The sequence below is a fragment of the Cyprinus carpio genome, chromosome A3 (genome assembly GCF_018340385.1).
Source record: "Cyprinus carpio isolate SPL01 chromosome A3, ASM1834038v1, whole genome shotgun sequence".
Taxonomy (NCBI): Eukaryota; Metazoa; Chordata; class Actinopteri; order Cypriniformes; family Cyprinidae; genus Cyprinus; species Cyprinus carpio.
Genome location: NC_056574.1, coordinates 11,450,525 through 11,469,160, shown reverse-complemented (window position 1 = coordinate 11,469,160; position 18,636 = coordinate 11,450,525). Strand labels below are relative to the sequence as shown.

The following is an 18,636-nucleotide window of genomic DNA, read 5'->3' as shown; positions in this document are numbered from 1 at the left end:
TTAAGGCTCTTTCCGGCCAGTTCCAGGAAAGAGCCAATTAAATGAAATATGGATTATAATAAAGTGAAATGCTGAATGCATGCAAATGATAAACATGGAAAAATAAGAAATAAATATCAGTTAAAATTGATTTTGAATGGTCACAAATACCATAGACATTTAGCAGCAGATGTCCACTTAATATTTAGATTAGAGATCAACCAGTGTGGGTTTTTGATTCTTGAATTATTACTTTTGGTTCTCCTAAAATCCATAGTGCACTACTGTTTAAAAGTCTGGGGTCACTAAGATTTAATATTAAAGAAATTAATACTTCCATTTAACAAGGATGCACTAAATTGATGAAAAGTGACAGAAAAGACCAGTTAAAAGATTTCTAGGAATATAAAAGAAATGCACTTCCTGTTCAAAGAATCCTGAAAAACAATGGGGGAAAAATTCAGCTTTGCCATCACAGAAATAAACTACATCTTAAAATATATTCAAATAGAAACCATTCTTTAAAACTGTAATAATATTTAACAGTTTTCACTGTTTTTATGGTATTGTTTGATCAAATAAATGCAGCCTTGGTGAGCAGAAGAGACTTCTTTCTAAAACATTAAACTGCAAACTTTTAAACAGTATTGTATGTGGTTATATCCTTGGATTATTTACATGTTTTGTTAAACCTAAAGTTAAGATCAGATTACATTTCAATAATTACAGTCAAAATAATCAGTTTTACTCTCATCTATACTGAGAGTGAACAATGTAGCACAATAAAACCAGAACATGGTAATCAAAGAAACACTAAAACTTGATTTCATCATTCCAATTTTGTCACGTCACTCATTCAGTGTAGACACAGTAAAACTGTCAGAGCACTGGGTCTGATTAATCGTGGGGTGCTCCATATCCCCGTCTGCTCCCACGCTGTGGCCCACTCAGGGCCTGCCTGGACCGGGCATGTAGCACTGACTCAGGAGCTGATCTTGTCTTGTCTGGCACAGGGCCTGGACTGAAAACCCCACAGATCTGCCAGAAAGTGAGTCAGTCTTTTCCACCCAGACACCCTGAACATGCTGGAATGCAGCGCTGTTCTCTCTCATTGTCTCGAACTGTTTGACATTCTTTCTGTTTCTTCATTCAGTTTGAAAACATTAACATCACCTCTGCCATAAAGTTAAACTTCACTGACATGCACCAACGGTATCGAGGATAAGACATTATCTCAGCACAAAGTGAGAAGCAAAAAAGGGGAAAAAAAGGTTGACGATGAGGGGAACCCAGATGACAAAATAGAATTTCGAAAACTTGTAACTATATGTTGACATGTTCCCTAAAGGCTTTGTTTTCTGCCATCTAGTGGCCAAAATAGTTACTTCATTTATTTTTCATGCATTGTGCCTTGATTAAAATTTTCCACACTCATTGCACTTTTTCTTTGTTTCTCTTTTATACGCGTTTAATCTGTTGTTTTATATCACTGTATGACACCCTTTGGATTTATACAACACAACCATAAATTATAATTTTTAGGGTTTTGATTTCGGCCAGTAAAATTGCATGACTTTTCTAGTCGTTTCAATAAAAATAGGCTACATAAAGGCATTCATACATAGGTGAGATCGAAGTGACCGTTGTTACCGATACTGACGGAGTCTGCAGCCTACATTGTCTCCTAAATACTAGTCAAAAGAGCTGCTTTAGAAAACACCTAGATACCATTAGATGCAGACCTGGACGACACTGAAAACATCCACCTGCAGATAATTCTACTAGTCAAAACTTATTTTACATTTTGGTAAAATTGCATTGAGCTGCTTTAGGGCACAACTAAAAATAAAGTAGACATAGCTGTGAAATTAAAGCATATAAAACACCTAGATACCATTAGATGCAGACCTGGACGACACTGAAAACATCCAACATGTGCATCCATCTCACTCACCTCTGCCTTGTTTTCATCCTCCTCCATTGCTTTTACTTGACCTGACAACATTAAAGCATATGTAAATATAATTTAACAGTTCCCTAAAAACTAGACAAATTTGTAACCAATCGATTTTTTTTTTTACTAGACTACTTACATGAATCTTTGACTCTTTAACCATAATGTCCGCTCTAGCTGTGTCCAGCACTTTTTAGCAACAACTGGCTAAAATGGCTACTTATTAATGGCTACAGTTTACAGTCTCTATTTTAACACGCTTTCAATAAACGACTGGTAAACCACCTTTATTACTGCAGTGTATTAGATAAGTCTCTTCTCTGAGTTGGTGTAGAAAACCGCCTCGAAACACGTTGAAACAGATCAGTGAGCATCACTAGAGCTTCTCAATCACTCAGGCCCCTGTCAATCACTAAACATCACGTGGTGATCAATTATGTCATCAAACTTTCCTGCCACTGCGTCTTTTTTTCGCCTTAATTCACATTTCATATTTCATTACTTTTTAGCTCGTAATTCTAACTTATGTAAGTTATAATTTAGACTTTTTGCCTAAATTTTTTATTTTTATTTTTATTTTATTTTTATTTATTTTTATTTATTTATTTATTCAATTTTTTTTCTTAGGTGGTTGAAACTGGCTTCCATATTTAAGCCCTCTAGACTAGAGGAATCATTTTTAATTAAAAAAAGATGTTATATTATTCTATACTTTTATAACAAAATCAATACAAAAAGACAATAACATCAACAAAAATACCATAAAAAAATATAAAGTGTCTGTGCCTGAGGAACACATGAAGTTCTACTAGTTGTTCCAAACGTTGCAATAAACTATTTTTTTATGGAGCAGTTCCATCGGTGTGCGGACATTACGTTTGTTTTTTCTTCAGTTTGTCTCTTTTGTCCTGCACCTGAGCCTTGTTTGGGTTTGTGGGATGTGTGCGCATTTTTTGTATTTTTAATTTTGAAATATATGAGTGGCCATCAATATACAAAGATGACTTTTGGATCTAGATCTACAGTAGTAGGGGCTAACTGACAGAAACTTCATTTGGGATGTGAATTATGGATAAAGCTTAGTCTAGGAATGAGAAAAAAGAAGTTTTTAAAACAAGGTATCCGGCGGTTATTTCTATTTTAAGACCACGGGCAGAGCACAGCACTGTCAGCCTTTGCTTTTGGCTCAATATTGTACATTAATTCATCTTTGTTACCGCTTAGACCAAAGCTTGTGCCATTTCTTCAGAATCAGAATCAAAAGCTTTTTCATGAATCTTTTAGTTCAGGTTTTCTTTATTTATTTCTCTGCATGTGATCTGCTGAGTTCACTGATATCTCCATGCCATCCTTAACACATTACTGTGTCCAGGTCTTCAGAATGAAATACAAAACTGGATACAAAACTGAATAGATGTTTTAATATTTGTTAATCATGGTTCAGTAGAAGGCTGTTTAGGTGTCTACCACATTGGGCAAGTGGATGCATTTTGCTAGTGGTAGAAACCGTTAGCATAATCAGTCATGGGAAGTATTTTCTAGCTCATTTCAGTGCCATGACTGCCTATTTTTACATCACATCAAATCCACATAAATCTGTGCATAACCATCTTAGTTCAGTGTGTAGATTGTTTATTGCAGTACATTGACTGGCAACCATTTAAATTCTGTTTTACATTGAGAGATGCAGAATATTAAAAGAAACTAATGCAATGTATTAATGAAACAAATACATAAATAAAATAATGAAAAATAGATAAAAAAAAAAAATAATAAAATAAAATAAATAAAAAAAATAAAATAAAATAAATAAAATAAAATAAAATAAAATAAAATAAAAAATAAAAATAATGCAAATATTAAACAAATACCAAATTAAAAAATTTTATTGTAAAAAATAATAACAAACTAATATAAACAATACCATATTGTATTGTAAAATTTATCTTCTTTTTTACTATGCAAGAGCTTGTAAAAGTCCAAATATAATTTATCTTCTTTTTTACTATGCAAGAGCTTGTAAAAGTCCATAAAAGCAGACTGACTGTGGAGAGTCAAGAGAATATACAGTAAGACATGGTATAAAAGTATCCATTGAATGTTCAGTAATGCTGCCACAGTACATCATACAATAAATCAGAAATGATATTTTTTAAAAGTGGATTCATCACATGACAGGTAAATGCAATCCCCCATGACAGTGGATGTGATGGTATGTCTCTGGAATGTCACTGCACCTGTTGAAGCGGCTCGTCTTCTCACACATACCATCATCATGCTGTAATCAGGAACACTGTGAACTCATCATGTGTCATCCACAGGCAGTCTCTACAGACACTGACCTTTAAAAAAAGTCTCATCCCAGGCCTCTAGGAGTATGACTGTGTTTTTATTCAAAGTTAGCACATTATTGTACAGTGTATCTGGTTAGACTGTCTCATTATGGCAGTCAAAGAATGAGAGTTGAAGGTCATTGAGAAACTTTGCTTCATTCCATTATCACTGCACTGAAAGTGAGGAATTCTGTTATCTGTCTCTTGTCACGGAAAACAATTTAAAGCACCTGGGTTATGAATTCATGAAACTGAACTCATGATATTTGCCTTTCCATTGCAGAGCTCTACAGTTAACATCATTGATGCTATTTACTTCATGTTTTATCATGCATGGTTCATTAGTGCATGTTACTTGAGTAAAACGGCTTGCAAATGCCGCCTCATAAAGTCTTCATCAACTCCCAAGGTGAAATGTGGACTAGAAATAGTAATTTTTCCTTTAAAATGACTTGTTTTCAATCTCAGACATCTCCATTTGTGTTTAAATGACATATCTTGACAGTTTTCAGCAACTGTGCAGAAAAGGTTTTCCAGAATCAGAGCTGAATCTGCTTTTATTTTGTGGCTTGTCCTGATGACAGTGAAACAGAGCGAATGAGTTGTTTCCTTTGGCCTTTTGGGCATTGACGTAGAACGAAGTCGTAGTTGGCTGATGTAGACATGGCATAATATACGTTGGCCTTTTCTGGAATATGCAGCTCTACAACAAAAATATACATATGGATTATAAACATTGCATATGTGCATTATCTTTCATAAACATCAGAAGATTAACCTTACATTCAAAGTTTTAATCTAAACATATATAGTGGGTGTTAGAACTGTCTCTGATTTCACTAATAACACATTTTATTTATTTAAATCAGTTTTCAGTACCTCTGCCTTGGGCCAGAACTTGTACGAGGGTGAAGTCCTGCTCACTAACATCCTCCAGGTTGTGTTTTTGCAAAGCTCTCTGGATCACCCGGGCCGTCTTATCCTGACTGGTCAACTGAGCAAGAATTCAAAAAAAAAATAAAAAATCATAAAAGCCAGCTGAGAAAGAACAGAAACCATCCAGTTTTTGCTAAATATTTACAGAAACTTAAAAGAAATATTCCACAATCTTTAGTGGTTGATATTCAGCAGAAGAGGATACGTATGTTTACTCAAAGAACGGGTTCTGAAAGATGTGGATTTAAGCACAAATGACTCCTAGATTTTCTTTGAATTATATCAATAATTAGATTTATATTTAACTAACAATAACCTTTTACACAGCTTGTTGATTATGCATTTGATGATGATGATGATGATGATGAAGTAGCTAATAAAGAAGGTGCTAAATTGCACTTATAAATAGCATTTAATGCATTTTAGTAGGCTCTGTAATGAATACTAATTAAGTTGAGTATCTAAAAGAAAATTTCCACTTTGGTTTTGATAGAGCATTTGTTGAAGGTCAAATGAAATCTCTATGATAGTTTATTTCCATTATGATACTCTAAACAGTTGTTTTTTCATAATAGCAAATTTTTATTATACATTTAGTTTACTAGTGCTTTCAAATGATTAATCACGATTAATCACATCCAAAATAAAAGTTTTTGTTTACATAATATACGAGTGTGTACTGTGTATATTCATTATGCATATATATATATATATATAAATACAAACACGTGCATGTATATATTTAAGAAAAATGAAATTTATATATATAGAAATGTATAAATGTAAATATTTTCTAAATATATACTGTATGTGTGTTTTTATATATACATAATAAATATACACAGTACACATTCATATATAATGTAAACAAAAACTTTTATTTTGGATGCAATTAATCATTTGACAGCACTAATATTTACATATAATAAAATAATAATAATTATACATAAATAAATTATTATTAATATTATTATTATTATATTATTAATTAATAATTTAATTAAGTTATTGTTTACACATATATAACATTTTACTTTTAAATTATTTAATCGTTTAAATATTTAATAGACGCTGTACAATATCTATAGTTACCGCTTTCCTGTCCCATACTTACCAGTATGCTCTTGTACATGTTACCATTGTTGCAGAACTCCACACTGACCCTGATGATGCAGGAGTCATCCACCTGCCTGTTGTAGAAGGGCAGTGAGGTCATGGAGACTGAGCGCTTGTGGGAGGAGACCAGGTGAGGGTCAGCTGATGCTGAAGCAGAGGAGGAGGAGGAAGATGGATTCAGGTTGAGGTCCTGCTGTGAGCTGGAGGATGAACTAGACATGGTAGAGGAATCAGGAGAGGAAGACGAGGGAAAAGCCTCAGTGTTCTGACTGCAGCTGGTAAGAGCCTATGAGATGAGAGGAGACAGTCACATTTCAGAGCCACTTTTATCATAAGACACCATCACAATCATTATCAACAGTTCAGGACTGGCACAAACAGATTTGGATGATTAGATATAGATAAAAATACCAGGTGACTTAACTTTGTAAGGGATCATGTAGAGTTGAATGGTCATTATATTGCCTGAATGATAATATTACATCAGTTTTGTTGTTTTGAGTTTAAATTGTTATTATAGTAAGCATGAAAACTAGCTACATAGAAAATAGAGGATGCTGCTGGATACACAAAGGTTTTGGGTTCAATTCTTGTTAAAATGTGGCGTGGATACATACAGCCAAATGCATGAATGTAATGTTGTAAAGGAGCATATATGAACTGAACAGCAACTTCAAATGATAGAAGCGATTAAGACAAAAATTTCCAAGAATTTGAAGCATTTGAGTGTTGACGTCTGTCTGTCCCTGAATACAGTACAGAGGACATGACTCCTCTGACACAAAGGACACTTTACTTTTTTAATGCTGTGCTCAAAACATGACAGCAACGTTAACGCATGAGACATTAAAAAAAAGGACAGAAACTTTAGCTGTCTGTAGGAAATGATGTCAAAGACCTTAGAAGTGAACATCTTGATGACCTTAAAAGACATAAAATGGCTCACCAAGGCTGCAATTGCTTGATCAAAAATACAGTAAAAACTGTAATGTTGTAAAATATTATTACATTTTAAACTAGCTGTGTTCTAGTTAAATATATTTTAAAATGCAATTTATTTCTGTCATGCAAAGCTGAATTTTCAGCATCATTACTCCAGTCTTCAGTGTCACATGATCCTTCAGAAATCATTATAATATGCTGATTCTCTGCTTAAAAAATATTGTCAGTGTTGACTAAAAAATGATCTAAATATGACAAGTGGTGTATTAAAATAATTGTAATGATAGCTCATTTTATTAGGATTAAGAACTGAAAGTCCCTTCTGAAAAAATTTGATTTTGCACTTTTTTTGATAATGCACTAAATGAAAGAGTCTAAATGAATAAATGTAAATGTGTGTGCGCACAAAAGTACCGGTGATATAAAAGACGGTGATTGAGCAGCAGATATTTCCTCAGTTTCAGAGCTGCTGGATCCTGACGAGGACACACTGATCTGGTCTGAGTTATTTTTGGACTCCTCGTTCCCTGACAAGAGCCTGCAAACACAGATGTTTGCTATATTACTGCAAATGAAAGCTTGCAGATAACAGGACAGTTGCTGTAAACTTAAGTAAAAATGACACTAAGCTGGACTTATACTCACGAAGAGAGCTTTTTGGTGAGAGTTCGGGGACTCCAGCCGCTGTTTGATGGAGAAGTGTCATGAGGAGCCTCCAGCTGTCTGGAAAATTCATAGCTGAGGACAGTGACACATATCAAATGTAGGAAAAGACAGAATTTTGGGGAAATGTGATCTATGTTGTTTCTAATTGTTTTTTTTATGAATGAAATGACATTGACATTGATATTAATTGCATAACCTCAAAAAAGGACCTACAATTTCCTACATACATTTACCCACCACTTTCATAAATCTATCATGACTCAACCTCGTATGATGAGTCTCACCTCTCCTGATCCGACAGCAGTTTCTGACTCTGTAGCCATGCAGCGATCTGAGGATGATGGGGTAAAACATACTGGGAACACGAGGCCTGCAGCTGACGGATCTGCCTTAAAATCTCATATTCCTGCAAAACAGTGGGAGTAATTCCCATGAAAAGAAGAGGCAAAGCAACAGTATACAGAGCAAGAGATTAAAGAGGAATACAAGGAACAAAGCCATGACTGTTACGTAACACACCATGCACAAATAATTCGTCATGATATTAATATCAGTACGCCTTCAGAAGAAGAGCTCTGTAAACATAAGTCTATCTCTACGGCGCCAACGTCAAGCCGACGCTTTAAAGAGGACTTCATGATTGTTCAGAATGAGCTCTTTAAGATAACACCAAATCTATAACAACAACAACATCTGGACGAAGATGGCTAACCTTGGCTATGTTTAATAAGACTGTTAAGAAGATAAACAAAGAGAAGGACTCACCCGTCTCCTCTTTTCAAAATTAATGAGGCCACCCTGTTGATAGTATGTACAGAAATCAATCAAAATGATACATTAATGAAAATTTTTGCATGTGCAGCCAAATTAAAAATTGATATAAAAAAACTATTTTACATTTTCAAAAGAAAATGTGAGTGATACAAAAATCAAGGTGTTGCTCGGTGCCTGCTAAGGTGTTTTAAAAAAAAAAATTCCACAGTTGCCATGCAGTTGCTAGGGTGTTCTGGCTGGTCACTAGAGTGTTGCTAGGGTGTTGTGCATATTGTAATGCAGCTATACTATTTCTGATTGATCTGATTGGTTTTAGCACATTTTCTAAGTAGTCTGAGTGTTGCTAGGGTGTTGCTAGGGTGTTCTGGCTGGTCAGTAGAGCTTTGCTAGGGTTTTGTTCATGATATTTAAGCGCATAGTAATGCAACTACTATGATGTTTTGAGTATTTTATGGCACATTCTCTGCTAGAGTAGTTTGAGTGTTGCTAGGACATTGCTATATTGTTGCTATGGTGTTGCTAGGGTGTTCTGTCTAGTCATTAGAGTGTTTCTAAGGTGTTGTGCATGATTTTTGATCAGATTGTACTGCAGCTACTATGATATTCTGAGTGGCTTTTAGCACATTCTCTGCTAGGGTAGTCATAGTGTTGCTAGGGAGATGCTAGGGTGTTGCTAGGGTGATCTGGATGGTTACTAGGAACATTTAAGTTCCTAGATGTTCCTAGTGACCATAAGGATGTTTCGAAGTGGCTGCAAGGTAGTTACTAGGGTGTTCTGTGTGTTTTTAGCACATAATAATGTGGCTGTTAGGGTGTTGTGAGTGTTTAAGCACATCTTCTGCTAGAGGTATTCTGAGAGTTGCTACCATGTTCTGTGTGTGTTTTCAATTCTGAGTGTTGCTAAGTTGTTGCTAGGGTGTTCTGAATGGCCATGGTGTGCTGTTCTGCTGATTTTAGTGCCCAGTTGTGTAGCTGGTAGGGTCTCTGGGGTGTTTTAGGGCATTCTGTGCTAGGGTATGGCTGCTAGGTGTTTGCTAAGTGACAGAAATGTAATAGTATGGGCATCACTAATAAAGGCAAGCAGTCCATCATTTCTAAACAAACATGATTCGAACCTCACCTCCACGGTGTCTGGCAGGGCAGTGTCCAGCATGTTCAGTACTGTAAGGTATGTCCCCAGATATGGAACTGTCCCTCCAGTTGAGCTCTGTAAGAAATCACGCCACTATTAATCACCTGAACAGCATCACCGTAAAACACTGATTACTGAATATAAAAAGTGTGTCAATTGTCATCATCTTTACCATCTGTTTTGTTAAAGGGCATCTCTTGGATGTTTTTGTGTTAGTGTTATCCATGTCAGCTTGACTCCCATCCTAAAACATGTGAGAAATAGCATGATGTCAAGCTAAGATGTGACACTCTAATAATTATAAAAACGCACAGCACAAACAAATACTGGGTGAAACGGTCAAATAAATAATTAGAAATGAGGCCCTTTGTTTTTCGCTCATCGGTAATAAGAATAGTGCTTTCACATGAACTCTGAGATCAGGTCATTGCTCTGATAATCCCAGCACACTCTGGCCGAACAAAGTAGTCAAGATCATAAAGTGATCTTTAGTGTCTCAGACCATAATATCATAAGTGGATTAAGAAAAGAACTCCAAATTAGAAATCAAATGTGTTCCACTTGAAATTTCAAAAGAATGCTAAATTAAATTCACATGTTGCTTGATCTGATTTCAAAAACCTGCATAAAAACACCGATTCAAAGTCTATTCAAAGCATACTGAATTACCGTGATTATATGGTTTTAAAGGAAATGCTTAATGCTAACAGTCTTTTCATCAGGTAGCACAATGTTCTAGTGTTGTTATTGTTAAAAGGAACATTGGATGCCATTTTTCACAAGTTAGTGTGATTCTTTAGGGTCTTCATGAATGTCTACAACATACTCTGGTTAAAGTTCCTCAGCGCTCGTGTAAAACAACACTCTTTTTACCTTGTCAAAAACAGCTCTGTTCAAAACATGCCACTTCCCCTCACCTCCATTTAAATTATAAACACAAAACACCCAAGTACTTAAAATAAAAATCATTTTTAAAATTCTAAATGTTAAATCTATATACTATAACAGTATATAAATAATACTAAAATAACACTGATGTGTTGACAGCTTACATCCACAAAGATTTCTCGGCTGGTCAGAACACAGTTCTCATCTGGGAATGTTTTACACAGGTTCTCAAAGACAGACATGGCCTCTCTGGAGAAACAGAATCAGAGATTTACAACAAAATATGGCTTAACCATATTATATGGTTAAATGGTTTTCTACTAAGTTGCTGGAAAAACTACACGGAGAACAAAACCAGCTATACGTGACTACAGTGACATAACATTTGTGCAGTCTGTACCTGCTGAGAGCAGCCCACGTTTTCCTTAGTGTGTAGATGGGGTCGGACTGAAGGGCAGATAAAATGGCCTTAAGAGAAGAGAAGTTCTTCAGCTCTCTGCACCCCTACGTGAAATAAATACAGCATGAGAGTAACTCTGAAACACTGAAGATCTTTTAAACCTCCACCCATCTCTAAAAAGAGCAAACCTGTGCAATCCGAACCCATTTTTCAATGACTTTGGCTCTTTGTGTGGCAGAAGACGAGGATCGAAGCAGAGAAGTGATGACCCAGCTGGTGACTGCATTAAATTGGGTGATGGTGGCCCAAACAGTGGGTGAGAGGTTCTCTTTCTTGTCCCGTTGAGACCACACACAGCCCAGACATTGGAAAGGGACCACCTTCATGAACAGGTCCTACAAACATCAAGAAAACAAACCTTACAAGTCAATATAACCATAAGGAGTCAAGCAGAAGCAAGCTATGAAACACTGGCACTCACAGCATCCATTCGAGTGAGCTGTTCGGCTACATCCGTAATGGAGAAACCCAGGAAATCCATTAGGTTATCTGACTCAAAGTCTCTCTCCTCCTTATTCAAAGCTGATTCTTCTATATGATCAACTGGACCACCTGCCACAACATCTGGATGTGCAAAAGACAGACTGATTCAAGAGGCTGAATGTGATCAGCCTATTACAATAAATAAAAAATGTATTTGCACGTCAAATAAAAAAAGGTGATAAATTTCAATATATAATCCATCAATTATCTATGTAACTGAGAGACTATACACAGTATTTGTGCATTTATAAACACAAGTGTGTAAATTCATATATAAATCAAATAAAAATTAATAAAAAAAACATTTAAACATCCATTTGTTATTTGTTAATTAGGTTAACTGCAAAAAAGATGGGATTAAATATGGGATATATAAATATAGGATTAATTATTTATTCCTGTGATCAAAGCTGAATTTTCAGCATTATTAACTGCAGTCTTCAGTGTCATATGATCCTTCAGAAATCATTCTGACAATCAGTTCTGATTTGATGATCAAGAAACATTTCTTATGATTATCAATGCTGAAAACAGTTGTGCGGATTTATATTTTTGTGGAAACTGTAATACATTTTTTCAGGATTCTTTAATGAATAGAAGAATTGAAAGAACATGATAAAAGTGATCATTCACAATACATTATTCAACAATGACCTTCAGCCTGGAATTTCTCAAGGAGTGTTTCATAGCGCTTGGCCAGCGGGAAGAGAGCAGCGTGTCCTCTCAACTGCAAGCACATGAGACGCAGTGACGAGTGCATGGGAGCGTCCCTCAAATCATCACTGTACTCCTCCAACCACATCTGAAGCACAGTCCACAAGGAGCTATGAGGGAACCAAATAAATATATACACTGAAGCTGTATTACAGCAACTGTACACATGTAGAGCCAGTGTTTATATACAGTATATATATATTATATATATATATATATATATATATATATATATATATATATATATATATATATATACAATATACACACACATACACACATACACACACACACACACAAATTGACAATTTAATCAAGGTCTACTGTACATAAAAGGTTTATCAGACATCCCATTTTCCGAGTATAGTTTTACCTGTTAGGATTATTGGTGCTGTCAAGCGCAGAGACAAGGTTGTCCCTATTTGAAAAAAAAGTCAAATTCTTTACAAATACTATTTATATATAAACATTACTAGTACTGTGTGGTGCTTAATTATTTTAAGACTTCTTGTCGTAAAGCCTTATTGACAAAACAGAGTAATAAGAGACAGTAGCTATAAATCAAACTACCAAGACACACCTTTACATTTTACATGTTCAAGTTTGACTGAAAGACTGACGCAAAACTGCTTAAAACCTTTATTTATTAGTATCTGCATTGTTTTTCAGTAAAAGTATCTAAAAGATGAATTTGCTAGAGAAGCAAAACTAATAAATAAATAAAGTGTGACAAATAAAAATAGTGCATTAAATAAAAATGGAAAACAAAAAATCGATCATTCAGTGTAATTAGGTTTATGTGGACACTGCATTCATATTAGTGTGCATACATCTAAACACACACACCTCTGGAAGAGCATCTCGATGAGTTTGTTGGAGCTGGTGAAGGTGCGATACGTGGACAGCAGTATCCTGCTGTAGTCTTGCTCCTGACAGCAGGGGTCCAGAAGGTGAGAGACCAGCTTGTCTAGCGTGGCCGCTTTTAACCTGCGTACTTTACATGTTCGGTACTGAACGAAAGCCTCTGTGGGATCGGCTGACTGCTGGACTGGCTCTCTGCGCAGGGTGATCCCAAACACCGCCCCATCTTCATGCTCCTCACCCCACTCTTGAACAGGCTCCTTTGCCAAAAAAAAAAAAAAAAAAAAAAAAAAAACGAATAATTGTATTTTTCAAAAAAATAATATACTGTAGTTCACTGAAAAAATATAAATTTTTCTTATGATTTTCTATAGGCTATTTACTTATCCACGTTGTTCCAAATTTATACTGGATTGTTTTTTCAAAAGGAGGTTTTTTTTTAAAGAATTGTACTAGGGTGAGTAGATAAACAATGATAGAATTGTAATTTTTGAGGGAACTATTTATATAATTGAGAGACTATATTAAATTTATGACATCATGAGAAGTGATTAATCATGCTGAAAACATAAACAAATCAATGACAGTTTGTGTCACAGTTACAACACCTAAAACATACACTACTGTTCAAAAGTAAAAAAAAAAAAAACAGACACTAACTTTCAAAAATTATTTTAAAAAGAAGTATCTTCTGCTCACCAAGGCTTCATTTATTTGATCAAAAGTACAGTAAAAACAGTAATATTGTGAAATATTATTACGATTTAAAATAGCTGTTTTCTATTTGAATATATTTTAAGATGTAATATATTTCTGTGATGCATTGTTTGTAAAACCACACTGGTGACCAGCCTGTCAGCTAAAAGCAGCATGGATTTGCAAACCACAGACATGAGGACAAAGTGTGATTATGACATGCTTCAGCTGGCTGACGAGCAGCTGATGTGACTATAACAGTAGGGCAAGTCCACACGAGCACACCTGAGCCATTCTGAGCAAGGATCACTCCTCCTGCTGAGTATGGGTTATGTGCTTATGCTTAACTACTATTATGAGCGGCTGTGACACTCCAAACTACCAATTACAGCCCATTATTGACGAGTTAAAATGATAAGCAAGAGGAGAACTGAAGATGTGAAAACAAGCAAGCAAAACAAGAGACTACTGTTCAAATCCAAAGCTTCAACAGAATGAAACTGTACTTGAAAACAAGAAAAAGGAATAATAGGTGGTAAAGCATGTTGCTACGCAGTTGCTAGGGTGTTCTGGGTGGTTGTTAGGTAAGGAGTGTATCAAAAGCCAAGAGTGGTGGATTGCCAGGGCATTGCCATTCTTGCGAGTGTGCGAGACTTGAATTTAACGCCAGGCCTGTTTATGAGAACCACTGTTATAAGGGGTTGCTAGGATGTCACCAGGGTGTATCCAAAAGTTCACCAGCATGAAACTATGTTAGTGTGGGTTGCCAAAGTGTTGCTACACAGTTGCTACAGTGTTCTAAGTAGTTGCTAGGATGTTTCTAAAGTGTTCTGGGTGGTTGCTAAGTGAAGTGTGTATGCAAAGTTTACCAGCATGAAATGCTATGTGGTGTGTTGTGGGTTGCCAGAGCGTTGCTAAGCAGTTTCTATATGGTGTCCTAAGTGGTTGCTAGGATGTTCTGGGTGGTTGCTAATTGAAGAGTGTATCCAAAGTTCACCAGCATGATGCTTTTGTGTTGTGGGTTGAAAAGGTAAAAGTTAACCAGCACGACACCATGGTGTTGTGTTGCTAGGGTGTTCTGGGTGGTTGTTAGGTAAGGAGTGTATCAAAAGTTAACCAGCACGACACCATGGTGTTGTGGGTTGGCAAAGCATTGCTATGCAGTTGCTATGGTGTTCTAGATGGTTGCTAGGTAAGGAGTATATCCAGAGTTCACCAGTAAGACGCTATGTGTTGTGGGTTGGAAAGGCATTGCTATGCAGATGCTATGGTGTTCTAAGGGGTTGCTAGGGTGTTCTGAGTGGTTTCTAGGTAAGGACTATATCCCAAGTTCACCAACATGACACCATGATGTTGTGGGTTGCCAGGGCATGCTACACAGTTGCTAAGTGGTTGCTAGGAATTCACTAGAGTTTTCTGGGTGCCCAGCAAAGTTTAAAACTCTTGTTTTGTGGCAATGGCTATTTGAAAAAGCATGTCTGCCTCAGCAATTGCTAATAACTACAGCTATTATAACTCACAATCTGTTTACATGAGTCTTTCCTGATGAAAAAGCAAAATAAAGTGCTTTTTGATTTATCCCAGTGAACAAACACTACAGCTAATGAGAAGCTGTCCACAAGAGCAACAGCACTTCAGTTCAAAGGACATGCACCTGGGACACAAAACATATCATTATATATACAAAACATTTCATTAAAGCTGCATAATATGACATACACACTGATTCTTTCTCAAAAGTAATTTTAAACCTTTTTAACATCTGTCCTGTTTCCAAAACATTCCCATTCTCAGTGCTCTTTCAGCTCCATATCTCCTCTAATCAGCACGTTAATGGTTACTGTAGACACATTCATAACATTTTTCATTCGATCACACAAGTTCATGGGCAATTGCCATCAGATAGCAGGACACGAGAGAAAATGGCTATTATTCAAGGACTAGGAAAAGAATAATGTCTACTTTCTGACACCCAACAAACAGCCCAGACCATGTCTGTTGTCAGTACAGCACAGAACTGGCCCATACATTTTTTTTCCTCTACACAAAATAAGCTATTCAACAAAAGCTGGACTGGAACTGTTGTTGCTGACTAGGTCATTTACTTAGGCTTAATGTGTGTTGCTCACATTCACCAGGCCAAATCTCACAGCAGACTAAACAGAGGCACATGACACACAATGCTGGGCACAAACTGGTGGCTGGTGTTAATTAGTTAGTTAGCACAATGAGACAAATGTGATAGAAACAAAACGTAAAACAGGTTTCATGTCAAATGTTAAAATAAAGCTCTTACCATAATATGTCTTAAACAATATGTATGTATATACAGTATATAATTATCATTCTTCATTCTGGAGCATCAGTGACCATTTGAAACTTTTGTAACAGTTGCATATGTGTCCCTCAGTTGTCCTCAATGTGAAAAAGTGGATCTCAAAATCATACAGTCATTGTTGGAAAGGGTTCAAATACGCAAAAGAAGCTGGAAACAAAAGAATTTGTGGGACCTGAAGGATTTTTCTGAAGAACAGCGGGCAGTTTAACTGTTCAGGACAAACAATGGACTCGTGCACAACTATCACAAAACAAAAAATAATAAATAGAGGAAGTAACAGTTTGGAAAATAGTAGACAGAAAGGTTAATGTGGTTTTACAGTATTACAAAAAAATATATACATTGACAAAAAAAAAAAAAACTAGATATTTTTGCACTAGATATTTACTTGATACTATATATTCTGCACAAACCCACTACTAGAAAAAAAAATCATATTTGGACTTTTAATTCAACCCCCTAACTGTTACTGATATATAGCTTTTGTGACAACTTGCCCCGACGAGCTATGACACTGTAGTTGAACAGTGACGTCAAGCCCCTCTCTCTGACCCCCACTGAACTGCCTGTCTGTCAGCACTGATGTATATCTGTCAGGTGCTGGGACAGCACTTCTTCTGAACGCGATCTCTTACTCTGTTTAAAGAGCATTCAGGCCACAGCAATACACTGCATTCAACACATACAACTCAATTCAACAACACACTTATGCTTTGCACAACAATAACGTAACCTAATTGTCATTCAAAAATAGATAAAAGAAATAAATAATTCATTGTCTTACCATTGTCAACTCCCTTTTTCCCATTTCTACGAGGATGCTTTTATCATATAATCCTTCCCATCTTCATAAATAACCGGAAAAAGGTAATTGCTTTTTAGAGAACAAAAGCATTTCGCTAGAAAACAAACATGTATCTTGAGGATTGCATAGCCTGTAAGTTCTCACGCCGTTTATAACATCTTACACTTGCATATAAAACAGCCTTTTTGAATGATACGCGATTATCATAGATATAAAAATAAACTATAATTAGCTTATATATTCCCTCTAGCTATCAGAAACGCCTGTAAACACGCATCGTGGTAGAACAGCTTTGCTTTGAGACTATCGCACTATGTGTCGCTTCACCTGCGCTCAGAAGGGCATCATACAGTGGGAGGTGTTAAAGGAGGAAGCATCTCACCATCTACACTGTACAAGTGACACCACAGAAACTAAATGTTGATTTTTAACACTGAAAGCAGTATGCGAATTATTTAATGACTTTAAATGGAGTTTCTGACTGAAAGCTGCGAGGCGCTGTCAGCTAAGCGTATCTAACTATCTGAAATATAATTTAAAGAAAACACGAAGGCTGTGTTTGTACATCTAGAAATGTAAAATGAAGTGACAAATAACCTTACTTTTATAGAGTTTGTCGGCGTACCGCCTGGTACTGATCTACAAGACATCGATCAGATTTATAAACAATAATAATTATTATTATGTGATTATGAATATGAGGTTTTCCTAACTTTTTTGACCTGATCGACACGTGCATTCATAAGAAAAAAATGGTTACTTTTTTTAAATAAAAATAATAAAAAAATGAATGAATGAAGGTCATACCACTCCTTTTTTTTCAATATTGTAAGCCTTTTAATTAGACTTTTAAAGTGAACATATTTAACATTGCCTATATGTAGGGTACTAACATATCTAAAAATATATAAGGATATGCATACAGAAAATGACAATGTTTCAATACAAAATGAGTTTTAATATTTAAATATATATATTTAAATATATATATATAAATGTTATACACTCACACATACATTTATATACATATGTGTGTGTGTGTGTGTGTGTGTGTGTGTGTGTGTGTGTGTGTATAATTGAACTATTATTGAACTTTTATATTATTTCATATTATGGCATTGACAGCAGCTACTGATGCATTTTCATAAAATTAATGAAATGCATCAGTAGCTGCTGTAATGCTATAATAATAATAATAATAATAATAATAATAATAATAATAATAATAATAATAGAGTTCAATAAATGTATATAAAATTTTAATTTCTATATGAATATAAAATGTATACTTCATAATACACTTTGATTGGTACTCTGTTTACCAATCATATTACGAAGGCTCTGACAGCCAATATTACATCAAAATATTACTTCTATATCCTCATAAACTACAGAGCTGGAGATGAAGTGCCTGAGGGAAGGGCTTTTTTGGTTGGTGCACAAGAGGCCAAGAGCTCAGCGTGTGTCTCGTGGGTTACTGTCGTCACTGCCGATCATCTGATCCAGCCACTATCTTGCCAAATAATATTTTACACACTAGTAGAGATATGTGTGCTTCA

The 18,636-nt window shown here is 35.5% G+C and overlaps 1 protein-coding gene and 1 long non-coding RNA gene across 2 annotated transcripts; both read right to left on the bottom strand.

Annotated features, from left to right (window-relative positions):
• Positions 1–614: 614 nt before the first annotated feature.
• LOC122136212 lies at positions 615–2,330 on the bottom strand. Its single transcript, XR_006154025.1, has 3 exons — positions 2,073–2,330; positions 1,934–1,974; positions 615–1,017 (listed from the first exon to the last, which is right to left on the bottom strand). It is a non-coding gene; the product is annotated as an uncharacterized LOC122136212 (long non-coding RNA).
• A 1,585-nt stretch (positions 2,331–3,915) lies between these two features.
• Positions 3,916–17,410, bottom strand: LOC109066363 (ral guanine nucleotide dissociation stimulator-like 1). The gene is made up of 17 exons (XM_042718473.1): positions 17,057–17,410; positions 13,224–13,498; positions 12,751–12,795; positions 12,318–12,487; positions 11,602–11,744; positions 11,309–11,515; positions 11,121–11,224; positions 10,885–10,969; positions 10,005–10,076; positions 9,821–9,907; positions 8,692–8,724; positions 8,211–8,332; positions 7,906–7,998; positions 7,675–7,798; positions 6,317–6,604; positions 5,146–5,260; positions 3,916–4,969 (listed from the first exon to the last, which is right to left on the bottom strand). The coding sequence occupies exons 1-17, from the start codon at positions 17,078–17,080 to the stop codon at positions 4,824–4,826; spliced, it is 2,133 nt and encodes a 710-aa protein (XP_042574407.1). The 5' UTR covers positions 17,081–17,410; the 3' UTR covers positions 3,916–4,823.
• Positions 17,411–18,636: the final 1,226 nt, after the last annotated feature.